The sequence below is a fragment of the Chionomys nivalis genome, chromosome 8, assembly GCF_950005125.1.
Source record: "Chionomys nivalis chromosome 8, mChiNiv1.1, whole genome shotgun sequence".
Classification (NCBI taxonomy): Eukaryota; Metazoa; Chordata; class Mammalia; order Rodentia; family Cricetidae; genus Chionomys; species Chionomys nivalis.
In genome coordinates, this window is record NC_080093.1 from 70177244 (window position 1) to 70197156 (window position 19913).

Here is a 19913-nt window from a genome sequence, read left to right on the forward strand (position 1 = left end):
TTGGGAGAGGGAGGCAGAGCAGGGGCAGCTCGGTGGGTGGTACTCACTTGCACTCAGCCTCTGCATCGGCCTTGGCGGTTGTGTAGAGGCCACGCAGCTTTGTCCGGTAATAAGGAGAAACTATAAACACAAGCATGAGGAGGTATGAGCAAGAGGAGGTGGCAACATGTAACCCTAATTCCAGGACATCAGAATCAGCCCACAGAGGCTCAAGGCCAGGGCCTGGGTTCCTAGCTTTATGAGTTCAAACACGCTACCAAGGGGTTAATAAGATGGCTCAGTAGGGAAAGTACTTGCCTTGAAGTACTTAGGAACCCAAGCTTAAAAAAAAAAAAAAAAAAAACAAAACCCAAAAAACAAATTAGGCATGACCAGCCTGGCTTAAACACTGAGTTCTATAACAGCCAGGGCTGTTATATATAGTGGACCATCTCAAAAAAAGAATGGTGTCCAAGAACAAAACATGAAGTTGGCTTCTTCTGCACACATACACATACATTTACGCCTCCCCGACGTACGTTAAGAAAGTGCTCCCTGTCTGCTCATCAGGGTCACATTTCCATATGGTAAAGATGCCACCACCATTCTCGGAAAGCACCTTCTAACTTGCCACCCGTCGATACCTGACAGGTGCAGAGAACCAAGGAGAAGAAAGAACTATCCAAGGCTATTCTGAGTTAGAAAGCACCAGGCACAGGGGGGTGACCTGCCTTGGAGAATATTCAGAAGCCATGGGTGACTCTGCTTCAGAAAAGCCCCGTGCCCATGAGCTCTAAGGTAAGGGTGAGTTCAAGGCTGCTTTTCCAGTCCTGAGCTGAGAGACTCTGAGGTCTTTTGGTGCAAGGCCATCAGTCCCTGCCATTTTAGGTCATTCAGCCAAAGAAAAATGACCCTACAGAGCAATTTTAGAACATGCACATACAAGCAAAAATTCCTTTGAAGACACAGTAAGGCCATGTTCCTGGTCTCAGCCCTTCCCACCTCCTTTCTCTCCTGCCCTCAGTTACTCACTCTTGTTCTCAGTCTGCATCCGCTCGTGGGTTTTCTGGATGTTCACCAAGTTGTGCTCACTCCTCGAACGCTCTTCCTGTAAGGATGAGGTCAAGGGGCCATGAGGTAGACCCTCGCCCTAACAAAAGGCTCCTTCTGTGTTACACTGCCCCGTCTGTGGCTTTTGACAGACGATTCATTTTATACCTATCCTTACAGTGTCATACCCAAGAGTTCTACCCCTAAACACACTCCATGCTGCTCCCATCTTGTCAGCCCACCCCAAGTCTCCCAGGCTCTGACAATAACATCCTTGTACTGTCTCTAGGTTTGTCTTTTATGGACTTTGTCACACAGTTGGAATGTGTGTGTGTAGCATATAACCTACTGCAATCTTTTTTTTTTTTTTTAAATATTTATTTATTTATTATATTATGTGTACAGCATTCTTTCCACATGTGCCTGAAAGCCAGAAGGGGGTGCCAGGTCTCATTATAGATGGCTGTAAACCACCATGTGGTTGCTGGGAATTGAACTCAGGATCTCTGGAAGAGCAGTCAGTGCTTTTAACCTCTGAGCTATCTCTCCAGCCCAACCTACTGCAATCTTATACTTAGCAAATATGCATCAATATTTTAGATCTTTATGTTTCAGGGTATACCAACTACAAAGGGAATGTTCTGGAGAGGAGTTTCTGGGAATTGCTCCCTCCTGGTTCACTGGATCACATGGTCCAGCAGAATAACCAGTGTGTGGCTATAAACATCAATAAGCCAGACATGGTGGCATATGACTTTAAACCCATCACTCAGGAGGCAGAGGCAAATAGGCCCCTATGAGTTGGGTCAGCCTACTTTATATAGCAAGTTCCAGGCCAGCCAGGACTACATAGAAAGATCCTGTCTCAAAAACAAAACAAAACAACCACACACACACACACACACACTTCAATGAGCAAATGTCTGAAAAGGCAATAACGGACAAAATAGAGCAATGGCATGTTCAACATGCTTCAGTATGCCACAGACACAAACACACCATGCTTTATTGGTGAATGAAAGAAAAGGTATTTTAATATATAGGAGGAATGAGATTTACAGCACTATGGGCTGAAGATATGGCTCAGCAGTTAAGCGCACTGGTTGCTATTCCAGAAGACCCAGGTTCTAGTCCTAGCACCATGTGGCAGCCCACAAATGTCTGTAACTAGAGTTCCAGGGCATCTGACAAACTCTTCTGGCCTATAGGGCACCAAGCACACATGCAGTGAACAAACATACAGACAGGCACTCAACCATAATCATAAATAAAAACAAGCCTGAAAAAAAAAAGAGTAGAGAACTAGCTATCACCTGGCAGATCCAGGATCTTGGTACTACATGCAGGACAAGCAAATGTGCATGTGACTGTCACCTTTTAGTCCTAGGATGGGGCACTGCACATTTTCTGATATGAACGTCACTGCATCTAGGCCATCATTATACATCTGCAACACGAGCAGCAAAGTAAACACTGGCCCACAGACTGAAAGGGCTTTGGGAACTGGCAGATGATGGCCTGTGCCTTGTGGGACAAGACAGATTCCTGACGAATGAGGAGCTGCCTTCAGAGGAATGATTCTCCCACTCCAGACAGACGCAGGTTAAGATCTCCCTGGTAAGCCAGCTTGTGGGGCTACACAGAATATTAGAAATGGGTTAGATCAATATGTAAGAGCTAGCCAATAAGAGGCCGGAACTAATGGGCCAGGCAGTGATTAAAAGAATACAGTTTCCGTGTAATTATTTCGGGGCATAAGCTAGCCAATGTGGGCGGCTGGGTGCCGGGGACGCAGCCCTGCCGCTCTTATTACTACAGAGTGGCACCCAACGTGCTAATGAACTCCACGTAAAACCTGAGAGGGCTTAAAAAGGACACAGAGAGAATTTAAGACAGTTTTTTGCTGTTTGTGGGTTGCGTGCCGCAAAGAAATTGTCCTGACTCAGCAGCAGGAAAAAAACTGGCTGTTTTAAAATGCCGGCTTTCTGGGCTGTGCCGCCATTGCGATCTCTGTCTGGCTCCTGCGGGAGAAAGAGTCTTTTGAATGGATCATTTGGAGTAAAGTGCTACGATTTGTTTGATCGCAACTAGACTCACTGTGTGCCTAAAAGGAAGTCATTGCGTGCTGCGGCTCAGAGGCACAAGCAGCTCCACCATGCTACTGGTGCAATGTGCAAGGATCAGAGACACGAGCGGCTCAGCCATATTGTACTGGGCGGGGCAAGCTGGCAGTACCTGTTTTTGACCTAGGAGTGTCACAGCTTAGATTCTTAAGCCCCTAAAGATTTAAAAGCTCAAAACAAAGTGCTCCTGGATAGTAAAAAAATTACAGATTCACAACAGATTCAGACATAAAAGACCACAGTGTTGGTGAATGTACGTAGGCTTGAGAGAGAGAAAAAATATATATAAAAAATAAAGTTAATGCCCTTAAAAAGGGGATAAAGTCTTTAAAGAGACAGAGTACAGATAGTTATAGATTAAAAGAAATAAAGAAAAATAAGCCACGTAAAAATGGAGAATTCACAGAGAGTCTGGATTTTTTGTATTATTGTGTTTTCTTTAAAATTTTTGACTGTGAAGGAGCTAAGTGCAGAGAGACATTTCATTACATGGGCTGCCAAGCTAAACCAGAATGGATACAAGGGTATTATGATTTCAGAATATGGGTCTAAGGATATAATGCTTTGGAGAGGGTCTTCTTTTGTTTTCACAGAGGATGAGACCCTGTTAATTGCTTCTATCCCAATATGGTATGATAGACCACGCCCTCCTGAAAGGTTGCTGTGAATACCCTCAAAAAATTGCTTCACTCAACTGCTCACTGAGATGAACCTGGCACACAGGTTACACCATAAAAGATCTGAATAACAGCGCCCCCATTCAGCAGGAAGCAGTTTGGAGAGAAAAACTGCGCCCATGTTCCCAAATATGGTTTATAAATGTTCTTTTACATTTAAAGGGGGATATGATATAGATGTGACTAATTTGCATTGGTATGGATTTTAAGGTCAATTTTGTTGTATGTATATACATATTTCTAATCTTGATTAAGGTATTGTGATTGTATAGTTCATTTAAAAATGTAATGTATATAGGTTGTTAATGGATAATCATCGATAATTATCAAGCTTTTAGTCATGTTAGTTAGATTTTCTAGGTGTGCATAGATATATTTCAGCTAGATAGGCATTCTTCATATCTTTCAAAGACTACAGAACATGGCATTTAATGTTTTAATAACTTAGGGCTTTTCATGATAATGAGACACGTCTGCTCCTGGCAGCACCAATCTACTTCAAGAGGAAGATGGGCACCAAAGAGGCTCCTTAAGGAGTTTGATAGCCATTTGGGCAAGAAACTGCTCTTGCATGGACTGATGCATAAACTGGACACAAAGAACCCGAAGAAAAAGAACTGCTGAACTTGCCTAAAGGTGAGATGATCTTTCGGGGTTCCTGACTCATGAAAGAGTCTGCGAGACATTCTGCAGGACACAGCAAAAAGTGACTGAACTGTCTTTGGAATTTCCTGCTTGATGAAAATGTCTGCTGGATACTATGGGCCTGAAGGCTGAAGATGGATGCCCCAACGGTACAGAGGAACTTTGGGTGACTGTCCAGGCAGCAAGATGTCTCTGTCATTTCTAGAGTTTTCTTATTTCTTGTTTACTTAGGTAATATTATATCCTTCTGGAGTCTTTGATGGAGTTGAAGAATAAATAGATAGTTATAGTTTTCCTTAGTTATGATAAAAGATAAAATAGATATAAATATTCTAACTGTAATTCTTGCTTGATAACTGTTTTGCTATATGTAATCTTACTATGTTAAAGTGAAAGCCTTTCTTTTTTGTTTAAACAGAAAAAGGGGAAATGATGGAGGTGGTTCTTGTATTTTATCTGTTGCTTTCATTGGTTAACTAATAAAGAAAACTGCCTTAGCCCATTTGATAGGCCAAACCTTAGGTGGGTGGAGTAAACAGATAGAATGCTGGGAAAAAGAAGCCGAGTCAGGAGTCGCCATGATTCTCCCACTCCAGACAGACGCAGGTTAAGATCTCCCTGGTAAGCCAGCTTGTGGGGCTACACAGAATATTAGAAATGGGTTAGATCAATATGTAAGAGCTAGCCAATAAGAGGCCGGAACTAATGGGCCAGGCAGTGATTAAAAGAATACAGTTTCCGTGTAATTATTTCGGGGCATAAGCTAGCCATTGCGGGCGGCCGGGTGCCGGAGACGCAGCCCTGCCGCTCTTATTACTACAGAGGAAGAGTATTTGTTGATTAGAATAAGATGATCAACCTGAGCTCTCTTACAGGAAAAAGGCCAAGAATGGAAGTCAATCTAGAAATGGTGAGGGCCTCTAGAGTCAGGCAGGACCAGCAAAAATGCCAGGTAATTCTAAAACCATCCACCATGGGGAATAAAACCAACCATCATGGGGAAAGAAAGGGTTTAAACACTGACTCAGCAGAGCAGGTTAGGTACTTTGAACAGATAGAGGCCAGAGAAGCCACAGACAAGCCCTCACTGCTGCAGCCCATGGACATACTTATGTGAGTCTCATGGACCTCCAGGGCACTTGTAGTGCCGTGAAACACTAGGGCTGCTCCTGAACCAGTTAACAGAGCGACCTCTGCTGTGTCGACACCAATAAGAATGATCCTAAATACCTCCTGCGTCTATCTCAAAGGAAGGTGGCAGATTCCAGTATGTAACGCATGGTGATCTGTCTGGACTGAGGCAAGGTGACTGGTTTTCTTTTCAACCGATCTGGAGCCCAGAAATATGTGGCCATGGGCAGCAGAGGGTTAACTCAGCAGGCCTGGGTTGTCTCAACCCCACACATGCTAAGTGCTTTGGCCTTTGACCAGATTCTGGAAGCTAACTCTAAATCCTTCGACTGTCTTGCCCCGTAAGAACATCTGCGATTTTTTGGAATTTGGGGATGGAGGCAGAGGAGTGACGGCTGATGGGTACAGGCTGACCGTGGTGCCAACTGCGTGACTACATTTCTAGAGCAATCACTGAACTGAACGCCTTCAACAGGAGCCTTGTGTTGGGTGTGATCTGTCTTTCAGACCGCTGTTAAACAAAAGGAACCCTGAAATCTTGTACTGGACAGAAAACCCAAAAGGAATGGCAGTCAACAAGACTTCCTCCTGCCGCCTCTTTTCCAGCATCTTAGCTGACGGTGGTCTCTCTGAACATGACCCCACCTCCACACAGCTTCGCACCACAGCCTGTGTTTCACTCGCTCTTACCTGGGTTTGCTTGATCAGCTGATGGAGCTCTGTGAGAAGCTCTGCAATTCGGGAATCAGCAGAAACGAGGGCCATGGAATGGGCCTGTGAAGGACATCTGTTCAGAGGGAAGAACGGAGGGAAAGCTGTCACTGTTTGCTGTGGGTTGAGCTATATTTCTGAAGTGTGAAGTCCTAACCCTTGGCACATGTTAAGGATGTATTTGAAAACTGGGTCTTTGCAGATGGAAGTCAGAAGTAAGACAAGACCTTAGCCTGGAGTGACTGTGTCCTTATCAGAGACTAACACGCTCAAAAGGAAGATAACCACACAGGCAGAGATTGGAGTGATGTAGCAAGTGATTGTTGGCCTTAAACTTGAAAGCTTTTGCCTTTGCCTTCAGAGTGGCCTGAGTGATAGCCAAGCACCGCCACACTCTACTTTAAATAAGACATTATATGAAGATGATTTCCAAGTCAAATGGACATTATTTTCTTACTAGAAAGAGAAATCACTAAAAAAAAAATCCTTCCCAAGGTAACTTAAATATATTGTAATAAATGTTTTTGCATAACAAAAAGTAATCAGAAAAATAAAAATGACAATAAAAGGCAAAAAGAAAGTTATGACTAGTTGAAGATAGATACATCTAAAATACAGTTTTCTTGGAATGAGGAAGTTTTTTTTGGATGGGTGCTGGAATTTTGTACAATACTGGTTTCTAAGAAGGGTTGTTCTGGTGCCAGGCATGGTGGTAGGTACCTGCAATTCTACCTACTCAGGAGGGACAGGGGAAATTCCATGTTCCAGGCCAGACTAAGCTACATAAAAAAACAAAAACCAAAAACAAAACAAATTATTTCAAAAAAAGAAACAAAACAAATACTGGGTGTAGTCAGTGGTAGAGTGCTTGCCTAGTGTGCACAGGCCTTACAGCCAATCCCGAGGGTGGAAAAAGCTTTAATGTGACACACTCCCGATGAGCAAAGGATGCACAAAGGAGATCCTAAGGAGGCAAGAGGCAAACGTCCCATGTCCATTCTTTGTATAAACGCACCCAGTGGAATATGACTAGAAACTCCAGGCACGTCTCAGCATTCTAAGAGGGCCCAGAAAGGTAGAAGGCCATGTGGGATAGAGACAAAAGACAAGGTTTACCACAAGAAATGACCTGGTACCAGAGGAGCCCCCTTGTGGGTCTGTGAAAAACACACAGAAGAACACGTTCCTAGGCATTGGTGGGGTTAGAGAGTGAGCAGCATAACAACCCACTGCAGGTGACAAGCAGCCTTTTGAAAAAAGAGATGTTGAGCTCAAAGAATAATAGAGGCACACTGCTGCCTACTGGGCTATATAGAGGAAAACCTTATGCAAAAAAGGTGTGTGTGTGTGTGTGTGTGTGTGTGTGTGTGTGTGTAGGGTGCTGGAGAGATGAGCACTGGCTGTCCTTGCGGAAGACCTAGGTTTGGTTCCCACCATTTACATGGTGATTCAATATCTCTAACTCCAGGTGCAGGGGATCTGATTGTAGGGCCAGCCAAAGAAATTGGCCCCAAAACCAGAGCCAGTGAAAGAAATAGTTTAATACTCTAACCCTGAACCCAGAACCAAAGAAATACACCGACTCCAAAACCAGGATCAAAGAAACACACTGGCCCTTGAATCTGAGACACTGAAAGAAATATGCCCTGGCCCCAAAACTAGAGCCAAAAAACTTAAAAAGGCCAAACACAGTTTGGCTCTGAAATCAGCTATCTCTGCTCCTGACCAACTAAACTAATCAATCCCTGAGCAGGGAAATCTAACCAATTCCCCTTCTCCCTGGGAAAACCCCACCCCCAAGAAGCCCTATAGAAGCCCTGCATGTCAGTTTGCCTGCTCTTCTTCCACCTGGTAGAGGCAGCCAATCTCCTCGTTCTTCCCTCCCAAGAAATCTCTTGAACAAGGAACTGCAAGTTGTTACAACTTCAGCTTTGCTGGGGAAGCCAGAGAAGGAGAAGAGTGGGGCTGTAACACTTTTGCTGGGGAAACTTTCCCCTAGCAGAGCTGAGTTGTTCCACTCTGGAGCGCCAGAGCTGAGCTGTAACAACTTCGCTGGGGAAGGCCTCTCCTACAGGAACAGACTTGTTACATTGGGGAAGTCTTTCCCTAGAGCAGGACTGTAAACTGTCACACTTACTGTGGTCGGTGCTACTCCCTGGCTCCCAGCTGCCAGAGCACTTCGCCACCAGAGCTGTAACACTCAGTATTCCCTGGCTCCAGACGGCCAGGATCCCTTTCCTTACGAGCTGCAATGCTTACACTTGATGCCCTCTTCTGACCTCAGAGGGCATCAGGTATGTATATTGTCCACTTACATACAGGAAAAATACTCATATATATATAAAATAAGTAAATAAATAAATCTTTAAAATTTTCAAAGAAAGCCGGGTGGTGGTGGCGCACGCCTTTAATCCCAGCACTTGGGAGGCAGAGGCAGGCGGATCTCTGTGAGTTTGAGGCCAGCCTGGTCTACAAGAGCTAGTTCCAGGACAGGCTCCAAAACCACAGAGAAACCCTGTCTCGAAAAACAAAAAAAAAAAAAATTTTTCAAAGAAAAATAGTTCTCAAGGCTGAAAGGATCAAGAAAAAGAGGATGACACAAAGGAATATGAAGACAAAGATAAAGTGGTTTTTATTTTTGTCTATAATTCATTTAACATTCCTGGACACAACTCATTCTCAAAGAAAACAAAACTACAAAGCAGGGTATGGTGACACATACCTGCAATCCTAGTACTTGGGAGGCAGAGGCAAGAAGATCAAGAGTGTAAGGCTAGCTGGGCTATATGAGACCCCTTCTCAAAAAGTTAAAAATTAGGGGCTGGAGAGATGGCTCAGTGGCTAAGAGCATTGCCTGCTCTTCCAAAGGTCCTGAGTTCAATTCCCAGCAACCACATGGTGGCTCACAACCATCTGTAATGAGGTCTGGTGCCCTCTTCTGGCCTGCAGACATACACACAGAGACAGAATATTATATGCATAATAAATAAATAAATATTTTTTAAAAAGTTAAAAATTAAAATCTCCACAACAGTTGTTGGCTTTAGACAACACTGTCCTAGAGGCACTTTCAAGAGCCATTCATATTTCCTGGTAAGATTGTGAGCTGACATGGAAACTGAAGCAAGTTCTTCTTGGTATACATCACAGTTGATTAGCTTTATATGGGGACAGTTCTTTTGTTTGTTTGTTTTGATTTTCAAGACAGGGTTTCACTGTGTAGTTTTGGCTGTTCAAGAACTCACAGAGATCTACCTGCCTCTGTCTCTAAGAGCCAGGATTAAAAGTGTGTAGCACACTGCCCTGGAGAGACAGTTATCTTCAACTGTGATACAATTTACATGAAATAGTTGGTCTATTATCTGAATGCCACTCTGCAATTATAAAACAAATATGGCTAATCAGGACTAGATATAGTTCAGTGGTACAGTGCTTGTCTAGCATGTTCTAAGTCCTGGGTTCCTGTGTTTCTTTGGGTTCCTGTGTTTCTTTGTTTTTAATTAAAAATTATCTTATTTTATGTATATGGTGTTTGCCCATCTATGAATCATGTGTGTGCCTGATTCAGACAGAAGCCAGAAAGAGAGCACTGGATCTTTTAGAACTGGAGTTACAAATGGTTGCTAGTCATCATGTAGGTGCTGGGAACTGAACCTGGGTCCTCTGGAAAAGCAATTAGTGTTCTTCTGCTGAGACACTGCTCCAGCCCCCCCTCCCCTTTTTGAGACAGGGCTATGCTATGTAGCTAGATTCAACTAGAACTCATGATGTGGTCTACAATGTTCTTTTTTTTTTTTTTTTTTTTTTTTTTTTTTTTAAAAATTTTGGTTTTTCGAGACAGGGTTTCTCTGTGGTTTTGGAGCCTGTCCTGGAACTGGCTCTTGTAGACCAGGCTGGTCTCGAACTCACAGAGATCCGCCTGCCTCTGCCTCCCAAGTGCTGGGATTAAAGGCGTGCGCCACCACCGCCCGGCCCTACAATGTTCTTGAACTTGTGATCTCCCTGCTCTGCCTCCTGAGTGCTGAGATTACTTACAGGCATGTGGCATCATTCCTGGCACGGACTGATCCCTTGTGCCACCAAAACAAATAATAAATCAGAAGAACTAAGTAAGGATGGGGGAAGACAGTTCAGTGGGTAAAACTACTCGCTGCACAGGCATATCGACTTGAGTTTAGATCCCCAGAACTCATGTAAAACCTGGAGGCAGTAGTATAAGTGGCTGAAATTCTAGCACACCTCCAGGAAGGGAGAGATTGGACAGGTGAACCTCAAGAAGCATGCACACACACACTGAGACAATGGGGACGTTCTATCAGGAACTCACCAAGGCCAGCTGGCCTGGGTCTGAAAAAGCATGGGATAAAACCGGACTTGCTAAACATAATGGACAATGAGGACTACTGAGAACTCAAGAACAATGGCAATGGGTTTTTGATCCTACTGCACGTACTGGCTTTGTGGGAGCCTAAGAAGTTTGGATGCTCACCTTACTAGACCTGGATGGAGGTGGGTGGTCCTTGGACTTCCCACAGGGCAGGGAACCCAGATTACTCTTAGGGATGATGAGGGAGGGGGACTTGATGGGGGAGGGGGAGGGAAATGGGAGGTGGTGGCGGGGAGAAGGCAGAAATCTTTAATAAATAAATAAACAATAAAAAGAAAAGAAAAAAATAAGTACTAAATTAAATTCCAATAAAAATTGAAAAAAAAAAAAAAAGCGTGCACAGCACAGAAAGGACCGGCACCACCTGCTTTATATCACCACGAAGAGACCCTGTCTTAAGGTGGAAAGGTAAACACGCAAAGACTGTCCTGCCTTCTACATGCACAGCGTGGTATGCATTAACCACTCACCTATCTGTTACATACACTCATATATAAACGGGGAGGAGGAGGCCTATTAGATTTCATTTTCATGGATGAGAAGACAGAATATTGTTCCGACAGCAACACTCCCCTGCTGATCTACAGGATTCAATGCCATCTTAATCAAAATCTTTTCCTGAGAGAGCACATTTCCAAAAGTGTCAGGAACTATTCGAATGAGCAAAATACAGTGCAATTATAGTGCCTTATGAGGTCGTGCAATTATATAGTTTTTTGTAGATTAACTTGCATGATTTCCACCAGTGAGATCGCTTCATTTGATGTGGACAAGATAGTGTGTTGACATCTAAGGTTATAACAGATGGCATTTGACACTCTAGAACACTCATGAGTGGTCCTTAAAAGATGGCACGAGAAACAAGAGGAAACTCATGAGCTGTATGAAATGTGTTAATAGATAATGGGCCTCTAACTCTTCAGAGATCTGTTGAATATGGTATTTCAACTGTTTAATAAAAAAAAAATTTCCTGTGACACACAGAAAGACCAGTTCCTAGCAGGGACCTTGAGGTCTCCAAAGGAGGCGGACTCCACCCAGACTGTGGTAGCACTAACTATTGTAAAAAGAACTGCCCCAGGCCTCACCCACCGACAGGACTCTGCCCAAACTGGACTCTGATGGGTTGAGAGCTCTACTCTGCCTTGCTAAAGTGGGTTAGTTTTTCCAAGTCCCTCCTCCACAGGAAAACCCGAGACCTTCTGGGTTTGGCAGCTGAAGGCTGAAGATTTAATGCTGTCCTGTGTGACAGATGAACACGAACTACTTCTGACCCAACAAAGCCATTGAGATCACCACAAGAACGCAGGCTAACCATTCAGGTAGCTAGTGAGTCTCTGTCATTTCAATTGATATAGAAGCCATTTGAATTAACATCCTGCTCTAATTTATCCTTCTCGGACGTGACGGTGCTGACAGCTAACTGTGGCTTTATCAGTTTAACAAACCCGTTCCTCCTCCCAAGCCTGCAGTTTTCTGGTCAGTCCATGCGATGGTTTGAAAGAAAATGGCCCCCAAAGGGAGTGGCACCATTAGGGGATGTAGCCTTTTGGTCTTGTTGGAGGAAGTGTTTCTCTGTGGAGGTGGGTTTGGAGATCTTATATATGCTCAAGCCATGCCCAGTGAGACAGTTCACTTCCTGTTGCCTTTGAATCAAAATATACAATTCTCCAGCATGATGTATGCCTGAACGCTGCCATACCCCAGCCACCACACTCCCTGCCATGATGATAACGGACCAAACCTCTGAACCTGTAAGCCAGCCCCAGTTAAACGTTTCCTTTATAAGAGTTGCCGTGGTCATGGTGTCTCTTCACAGCAATAGAAACCCTAAGACAGTTCATTTCATATGTAAAAATCAGGCCTACTAGGTCTCCTGCTAAGAAAGGCAGACAGTTTACCTTGCAATGACTACTATTACCAAGTCCCAAGTTCAAAATTTTAAATTTCCTTGGTTGTCTTCTAAGTATATTTAAAAGTGCTTCTCTTAGCCGGGCGGTGGTGGTGCACGCCTTTAATCCCAGCACTCGGGAGGCAGAGGCAGGCGGATCTCTCTGAGTTCCGAGACCAGCCTGGTCTACAAGAGTTAGTTCCAGGACAGGCTCCAAAACCACAGAGAAACCCTGTCTCAAAAAACCAAATAAATAAATAAATAAATAAATAAATAAATAAATAAAAAATAAAATAAAAGTGCTTCTCATTGTGCTGAAAACATCAGAGTAAACAGTGTTTGTGCTTTAACCCAAAACCATAAATTTGCTGTGACTCAAAGGTGTGAGTCAGTTCAGCTGCTTACAGACACAATGAGGATTTCAGTGCTGATTACTAACGGTGGTAATGCTAATACACCCAAAACCTGTATTTCTTTTTGTAAATATTTTAAAAAGTTCATGTAAACTTCAGTGAGCTATGACCTGTACCTACCGGTCACAGGTCAAACTGACTCCAGATAAGTACTCCTGCCAACCAACAGCCTAAGCTTCCCTACCTACTGCCTATTCCCAAGGGAATATCAATCTCTTACTCCCCGGCCCCACACTCCACTCCTGTCTTGGGACTACTTCCACACCCCCAACTACCAGGACCATGGGCCTGGAAGTTTCAAATGTACACCCAAGATAAAAAATTTCCCCGAAACTTTAACTCCTGTCCTCACTCTGTATCTGTCCTAGCAGGGTTCCAATCAGCTGAAGAGTGCAAACTGCTCCCAAACTGCCTGCCACGCTCCAGCCCCAGGGATTCCTTCACAACCTGCATCCCACAGGGCTCCAAAGTGGCCTGCACTTCACTAGCCCCAGGTGGTCCCTCAGAACTGGGAGGTGATAAACAGACATTCCTCAGTCTGCACTTCTCTGTCCTTTCTGGGACTTGGCCAGAACTCCAGACTTCCTGGGCTCTGACTACCACACCCCAATTTCAGCTAAGAATCAGGTACAGAAGAGATTATGCCCCCTTTTATCACCAACAAAAAGGCTAGAATGTTAGGTCCCCAAAAACCTCAGGACAAATGGCTGTGTTGCCTATTAGCATACCAAAGTGCTTGCTTGTGCTCTGGGCTCAGCAAGAGCCCTTCTCACTGGAACCTCTCTTATCTATAGAACCATGACCTTTGGTCACACGCTCTTTTGGTTCTCTCTTGGTCCTCTTGTTCCCCCCCCCCTCCATTTCCTCTCATTGGCTCGATCCAGATGCCTCTGGCTGTATTCTCTCTCATATCAACAATAAAATCCTTCTCATTTTCACCCACAGCTCTGTTTCTCCAGTCCTGCCATTCACAGAACACAAGTTGTTTTTCAAAGGCTCAAACAGCCCCATAGCAGCTGCTCTTTGCCAATCATCCCATGATCATGGCACCTCCAAATATGCTGGGGTCTCCACTGCAGCTGGGCTGCACCTTCACCAATAGTCTCTCCAGGGCCCGGGACCCTGCCCCTGCCACACAGTGCCAAGCCTCAGCTGCTCTCCAAGACCCCTTCTACCCCAGAGTTTCCACTGCTACTAAGGCTGCAGTTAACAATGGCTTCTCAAAAAGGCAGGCCTCGGCTGCTCTCCAGGATCTCTTCAAATCCTGAAGCTCTCATGCCGCCCAAACCAGCTACGCTGGAAAGACTCTTTTTTTTTTTTTTAATTTATATGGGAGGCCACAGTTTTGTTTTGTTTTGTTTTTTAATATTTATTTATTTATTATGTATACAATGTTCTGTCTGTATGCCTGCAGGCCAGAAGAGGGCACCAGACCCCATTACAGATGGTTGTGAGCCACCATGTGGTTGCTGGGAATTGAACTCAGGACCTTTGGAAGAGTAGGCAATGCTCTTAACCACTGAGCCATCTCTCCAGCCCGCTGGGAAGACTCTTACACATTATCAAGTTTGGTTGCCAGCTTGAGCTGTAACCGTGGCTCTCTCTGGACCATTGTTTATTTCTCAACTCCAGCTAACCAGCACTGATTGTCCCCATTTAGTAGGCTGATCTCTTATAATCACAGCTGATTCCTTAGCTCCAGCTGACCATACACCTTAGAGTCTTTTTTTTTTTTTTTGCTTTTTCGAGACAGGGTTTCTCTGTGGTTTTGGAGCCTGTCCTAGAACTAGCTCTGTAGACCAGGCTGGTCTCGAACTCACAGAGATCCGCCTGCCTCTGCCTCCCAAGTGCTGGGATTAAAGGCGTGCGCCACCACCGCCCGGCGACCTTAGAGTCTTAATTCAAATATATTACACAAACTATCCTCAAGTCTTTGAAGGACTGTCACACGCCACAAGCCAGGCCTCCATCACTTGCACTTCTCCAGTACTCCTTATCTCCCAAGCTCCACACAACAGACCATTAGCTGCAAGCACCCAGTGGCCTTTCCAGCCCAAAGTGCCCAAGTCTACAGTACTCCTGAAAACATACCTTAGGTCTGTTACAGCAATACTCCATTCCTAATACCAATCTGTCTTAGTTACGGTTCCCTTTTTATCTTCCTCCCTCCCTCCCTCCCTCCCTCCCTCCCTCTCCTCCCTCCTCTCCCTCCTTCCTTCCTTCCATGCATGAGTGCTCTCTCTGCATGTATGTATGCATGTACACCTGCATACCAGAAGACGGCAGCAGTTCCCACCACAGATGGTTGTGAGCCACCATCTGGTTGCTGGGAATTGAACTCAGAACCTCCAGAAGAGCAGCAGGTGCTCATAATTGCTGCACCATCTCTCAAACCCCATTAGTTAGGGTTTCTATTGCTGTGCTAAAAAATATGCTCATCAAAAACAACTTAGGGGTCAGGAGTTGGTAACACACACCTTTAACCCCAGCCCAACTTAGGAGGCAGAGGAAGGTGGATCTCTGTGAGAGTGAGTTCTAGGACAGGCTCCAAAGCTACACTGAGAAACCCTGTCTCAAAAATCCAAAACCCAAAAAACAAAACAAAACAACAACAACCAAAAAAAACAACTTAAGGAAGAAAAGGTTTATTTCAGCTTATAGTCCATCATGAAGGGAAGTCAGACCAGGAACTTAAAGGCAGGAACTGAAGCTGAGGCCATGGAGGGATGATGCTTACTAGTTTGGTTCCCATGGCTTGCTCGGCCTGCTTCTTTATACAATCCAGGGCTATCTGCCCAGGCCTGGCACTACCCATAATGGGCTGGGCCCTCCTACATTAATCACTAATTAAAAAATGCCCTACAGGTTTGCCCACAGGCTAATATTATGGAAGTATTTTCTCAATTGAGTTTTCTTACTCCCAGATGACTCTAGCTTGTAGCAACTTGATAAAAAAACAAACAAAAACCACAAAAAACCAAACCAAAACAAAACAAAAAACAGGACAGGTACCCAAATGGTAATTGAAATGGCATAATAGCACTAGGGAAAAACATCTAGACTAATGAAACAGAAAACAGAAACCAGGAATCTATGTTAGGGCTAGAGAGATGGCTCAGCACTTAAGAGCACTGGCTGTTCCTTCAGGGGACCCTAATTCTATCCTTACTAGAACTACAGGCCTGAAAGTTCCAAATGTAACAATATCTGTTGTGGGAATTCATTCAGCTGATAGCCTTTTGGGTACCAGTCCATGAGGGCGAGGTCTGAGGTACTACGTGTGGATTGATAAGCAGACGTGAAGCTTGCTCGCTCTCTTGGCTGGTGCTCTGAGTTTTATTCACAGCTTCCAATGCCCACAGAGCAGACGATCACAGCGGCTCTCTACCCTTATCGTGAGTTTCCTCAAATAAATATTTGTTATCCTTTATTCTGGGCTCTTGTGGATTTCCTTAATCAAGCCCAGCATGGCCAGAACCCAAACTTAGCCACCTAGGTTTGGAAGAAAAACTAGTGCTCCCAGCTTCCTGTGCCTGGCTTAGATTCCTCCCCTCCATCCACCCATCACCCCGCAGCTCAGCTTGGCTCTGCTGGCTGTCCGCACCTGCACAGCTCAGGGGCTCCACCCCCACCCCCACTACATGGCTATCCTGAACAGCATTTGGCAGTCCTTCAGCGCACGTGGGTGCTGCTTTTTTCCCCTTTGTCTTTAACAAAAATCTGTTCAGTTTGGGTTTTAGCTTTTGCTTAGAAATCCACAGGTTTGGCAACATATGGGTAAGGCCGGAACTTTTGACAGTACAACTGCTACACCTGCTGGCCAACATCGTTATTACACCTTAAACTCTCAGCAGCCAACTGAACACCAGCTCCACCTACTGGTCAATAAAGATTATTACACCTACGACAGTTTTCTGAGGATTTCAACAGAGATAAGTTATTTGATAACTTAATATTAGATTAATTTTTTTTCAATTTGTAAACCACGCCCAAGATAATTGCGGATACTATCATCATTCAGGAATTTTAAAACATTACAGTTTCTACTATGGATGGAATACTAGAAGTGGTATATGACGTACCTGGGACATATGGGACATATACATTTTTTAGCAGTAGCTACTATTAGTTTGATACTTCATATTATATCCTTAAAGAGATGGCTTGATAACAGAGCAAACAATGAGAAACTTAAGGAAGTGATGCAGACTTTATAGACTGGTAATGAGAGGTTAGCTAAAAGGATTCATACCATTGAAAATGGTAGTCATAACTTGACAGGCAAACTCACCCCATGTCAATGGGTTATGAACCTTACAGAATGGTACTGAGAGATTAGCTGGAAGGACTTATACTACTGAAATTAACAATCATAATTTGTCAAAGAGTCATGACAAGCTAGCAGATAGAACATCCCTCCTAGAAGGCAATCTGCATGCCTTCCGAATAATCTCTAAGAATAAAAAGATTCCATACGGGTCTGCCAGGGCTTCTATCAGAAAGTAATAATAGAACTGACCTGTTATTGACAGGAAGTGTACTGGAGGCCTCAGAATTTCATAAAAAATATCATATCAATAGTAAAGGTTTAAAAAAGGATTTCTCCATCACGTGGCATCAACAAGTTACGGAAATCATAAAACATTGTCCCACTTGCTCCTTCTATAACCAAGCTATTTTACCTGCAGGAAGCGTCCCTAAAAGTATGCAAAGAAATGAAATTTGGCAAATAGATGTATTTCATTTTTCAGAATTTGGAAGATTAAAATATGTACATCATACAATAGGCACATTTTCAGGATTTTAATGGGCAACTACTTTGATTTCTGAAAGGGCTGATGTAATTACACACCTATTAGAAGTTATGGCTGTCATGGGTATACCTGCACAAATTAAAACTGACAGTGCTCCAGCATATGTCTCTGGCAAGATGAAACAGTTTTTTGAATACTGTAACATAAAGCATATTACAGGTATAACCACATATTCCTACAGGACAAGTGGACATTGAGAGATCTAATCGCACCTTAAAAGAAATGCTTAATAAACAGGTGGGGGGAACCAAGACCCCCAAAGATAGACTACATAATGCCTTATTAAACCTGAATTGTCTTAATGCTAATGAGAAAGGACCAACAGCTGCAGAGAGACATTGGATAATAGAAAAAAAACTTCTGAATTAAATCAGCCAGTGTACTTCAAGGATATGTTGACATCAGAATGGAAACCAGGAGAGATGCTACATTGGGGAAGGGGTTTTGCTCGTTTCCACAGAAGAAAAGCTATGATACCATCAAAATTAATCAAGATTTGGTTGGAAAAGGAGAAGGGAAACCTCACAAGGGTTGGGGCACGATTCTGTTCTTGCCTTTGCAGGAAAACAGAAAATACCCATTTTCAAGAAGTCAAGAGACCTTGGACATCTAGACACCCGAAGAAGAAAAGATAGCTATCTAGAAAGAATCACCAAGTAGACAAGAATCTGACTTATGATACTAATATTCTCTGCAGGGTAAAATCTCACTGCCTAAACATACTTATCTCCTTACTTCTCAGTATAGTGGTAGTCCTGACTCACTTAAAATTCAAAGTTGGACTTGGTTCTCTCCTTCTCTAAATCTAAACATGTTGTTAAAAGAAAAATTCAGAGTTTCTGTCTTACATCAGAAGAGCTGTCTGGTGTTAGACAGAAGGAAAATAAAAATCTCGGGACTAAAGTTATCAAAACTCAGCTTTCAAAAATTCTATTTCTCGCTGGGCGGTGGTGGTGCACGCCTTTAATCCCAGCACTCGGGAGGCAGAGGCAGGCGGATCTCTGTGAGTTCGAGACCAGCCTGGTCTACAAGAGCTAGTTCCAGGACAGGCTCCAAAACCACAGAGAAACCCTGTCTCGAAAAACCAAAAAAAAAAAAAAAAAAAAAAAAAAAAAATTCTATTTCTCCCCATATGTCTCTATGGTGTCTTTCCTTAGATAAATGTCTATCAAAATTCAAACTTTCTGTTTTGATATTAATAATGTCTAAGTTCTTTAAAGTTGTCAATAATTTTTCCTATAATAATCTCTAAAATCTCAAGAAAGAAGATGGGCCTCATAATGATTTCACCTGTTTCTTTTTTTTTTTTAAATATTTTATTTATTTATTATGTATACAATATTCTGTCTGTGTACATGTCTGCAGGCCAGAAGAGGGCACCAGACCTCTTTACAGATGGTTGTGAGCCACCATGTGGTTGCTGGGAATTGAACTCAGGACCTTTGGAAGAGCAGGCAATGCTCTTAACCACTGAGCCATCTCTCCAGCCCTTCACCTGTTTCTATATGAACATTAATATCATGACAGATATATAATTTATAAGATTTTATATAAAATCTTATAAATTTTGTGATAAAATTTTTACCTTAAGGAAAGTTTTAAAGCCAGGCAGTGGAGGCACACGCCTTTAATCCCAGCACTCGGAAGGCAGAGGCAGATGGATCTCTGAGTTCGTGGCCAGCCTGGTCTACAAGAGCAAGTTCCAGGACAGGCTCCAAAAAAATAAAAAAAATTACAGGTTAATAGTCACCCATGTTTGTCATATTTTTAGTTATGTTTGTCAGGTTCTCTAGATACACAAAGATGTACTCCACATAGATAGATAATCTTCAAACACTTCAAAGAACTGTAGAATATAGCATTTAAATAACAGAGGCTTCTGTTGATGTGAGACACAATTGCTCCTGGCAGCACCAATCTATTCCTGAGGGAATGTTGGGCATCGAAGACACTCCACTTGGAGCTTGTCTTCTTGGCAAAACTAACCTTGGGCACAGAACTGCCCTTGCCTCGACTACTGACAAGATGCACAGTGTCCAGACTGGACAAGCAAGATAAAAGAAAAGCGACTGCCAAGACAGGGTAAGATGGT

General features: G+C 43.5%; 1 protein-coding gene across 1 annotated transcript in view; it reads right to left on the reverse strand.

Annotated features, from left to right (window-relative positions):
• The window catches only part of Sgf29 (SAGA complex associated factor 29), a 42178-nt gene that overhangs the window by 7623 nt on the left and 14642 nt on the right, over positions 1-19913 (reverse strand). The window contains exons 2-4 of the mRNA XM_057778598.1: positions 6296-6392; positions 1012-1087; positions 48-120 (exon numbers count right to left, since the gene is read on the reverse strand). Of these exons, the coding sequence (XP_057634581.1) occupies positions 48-120; positions 1012-1087; positions 6296-6370 (224 nt within the window). The 5' untranslated portion in view covers positions 6371-6392. The remainder of the gene's footprint in view (positions 1-47; positions 121-1011; positions 1088-6295; positions 6393-19913) is intronic.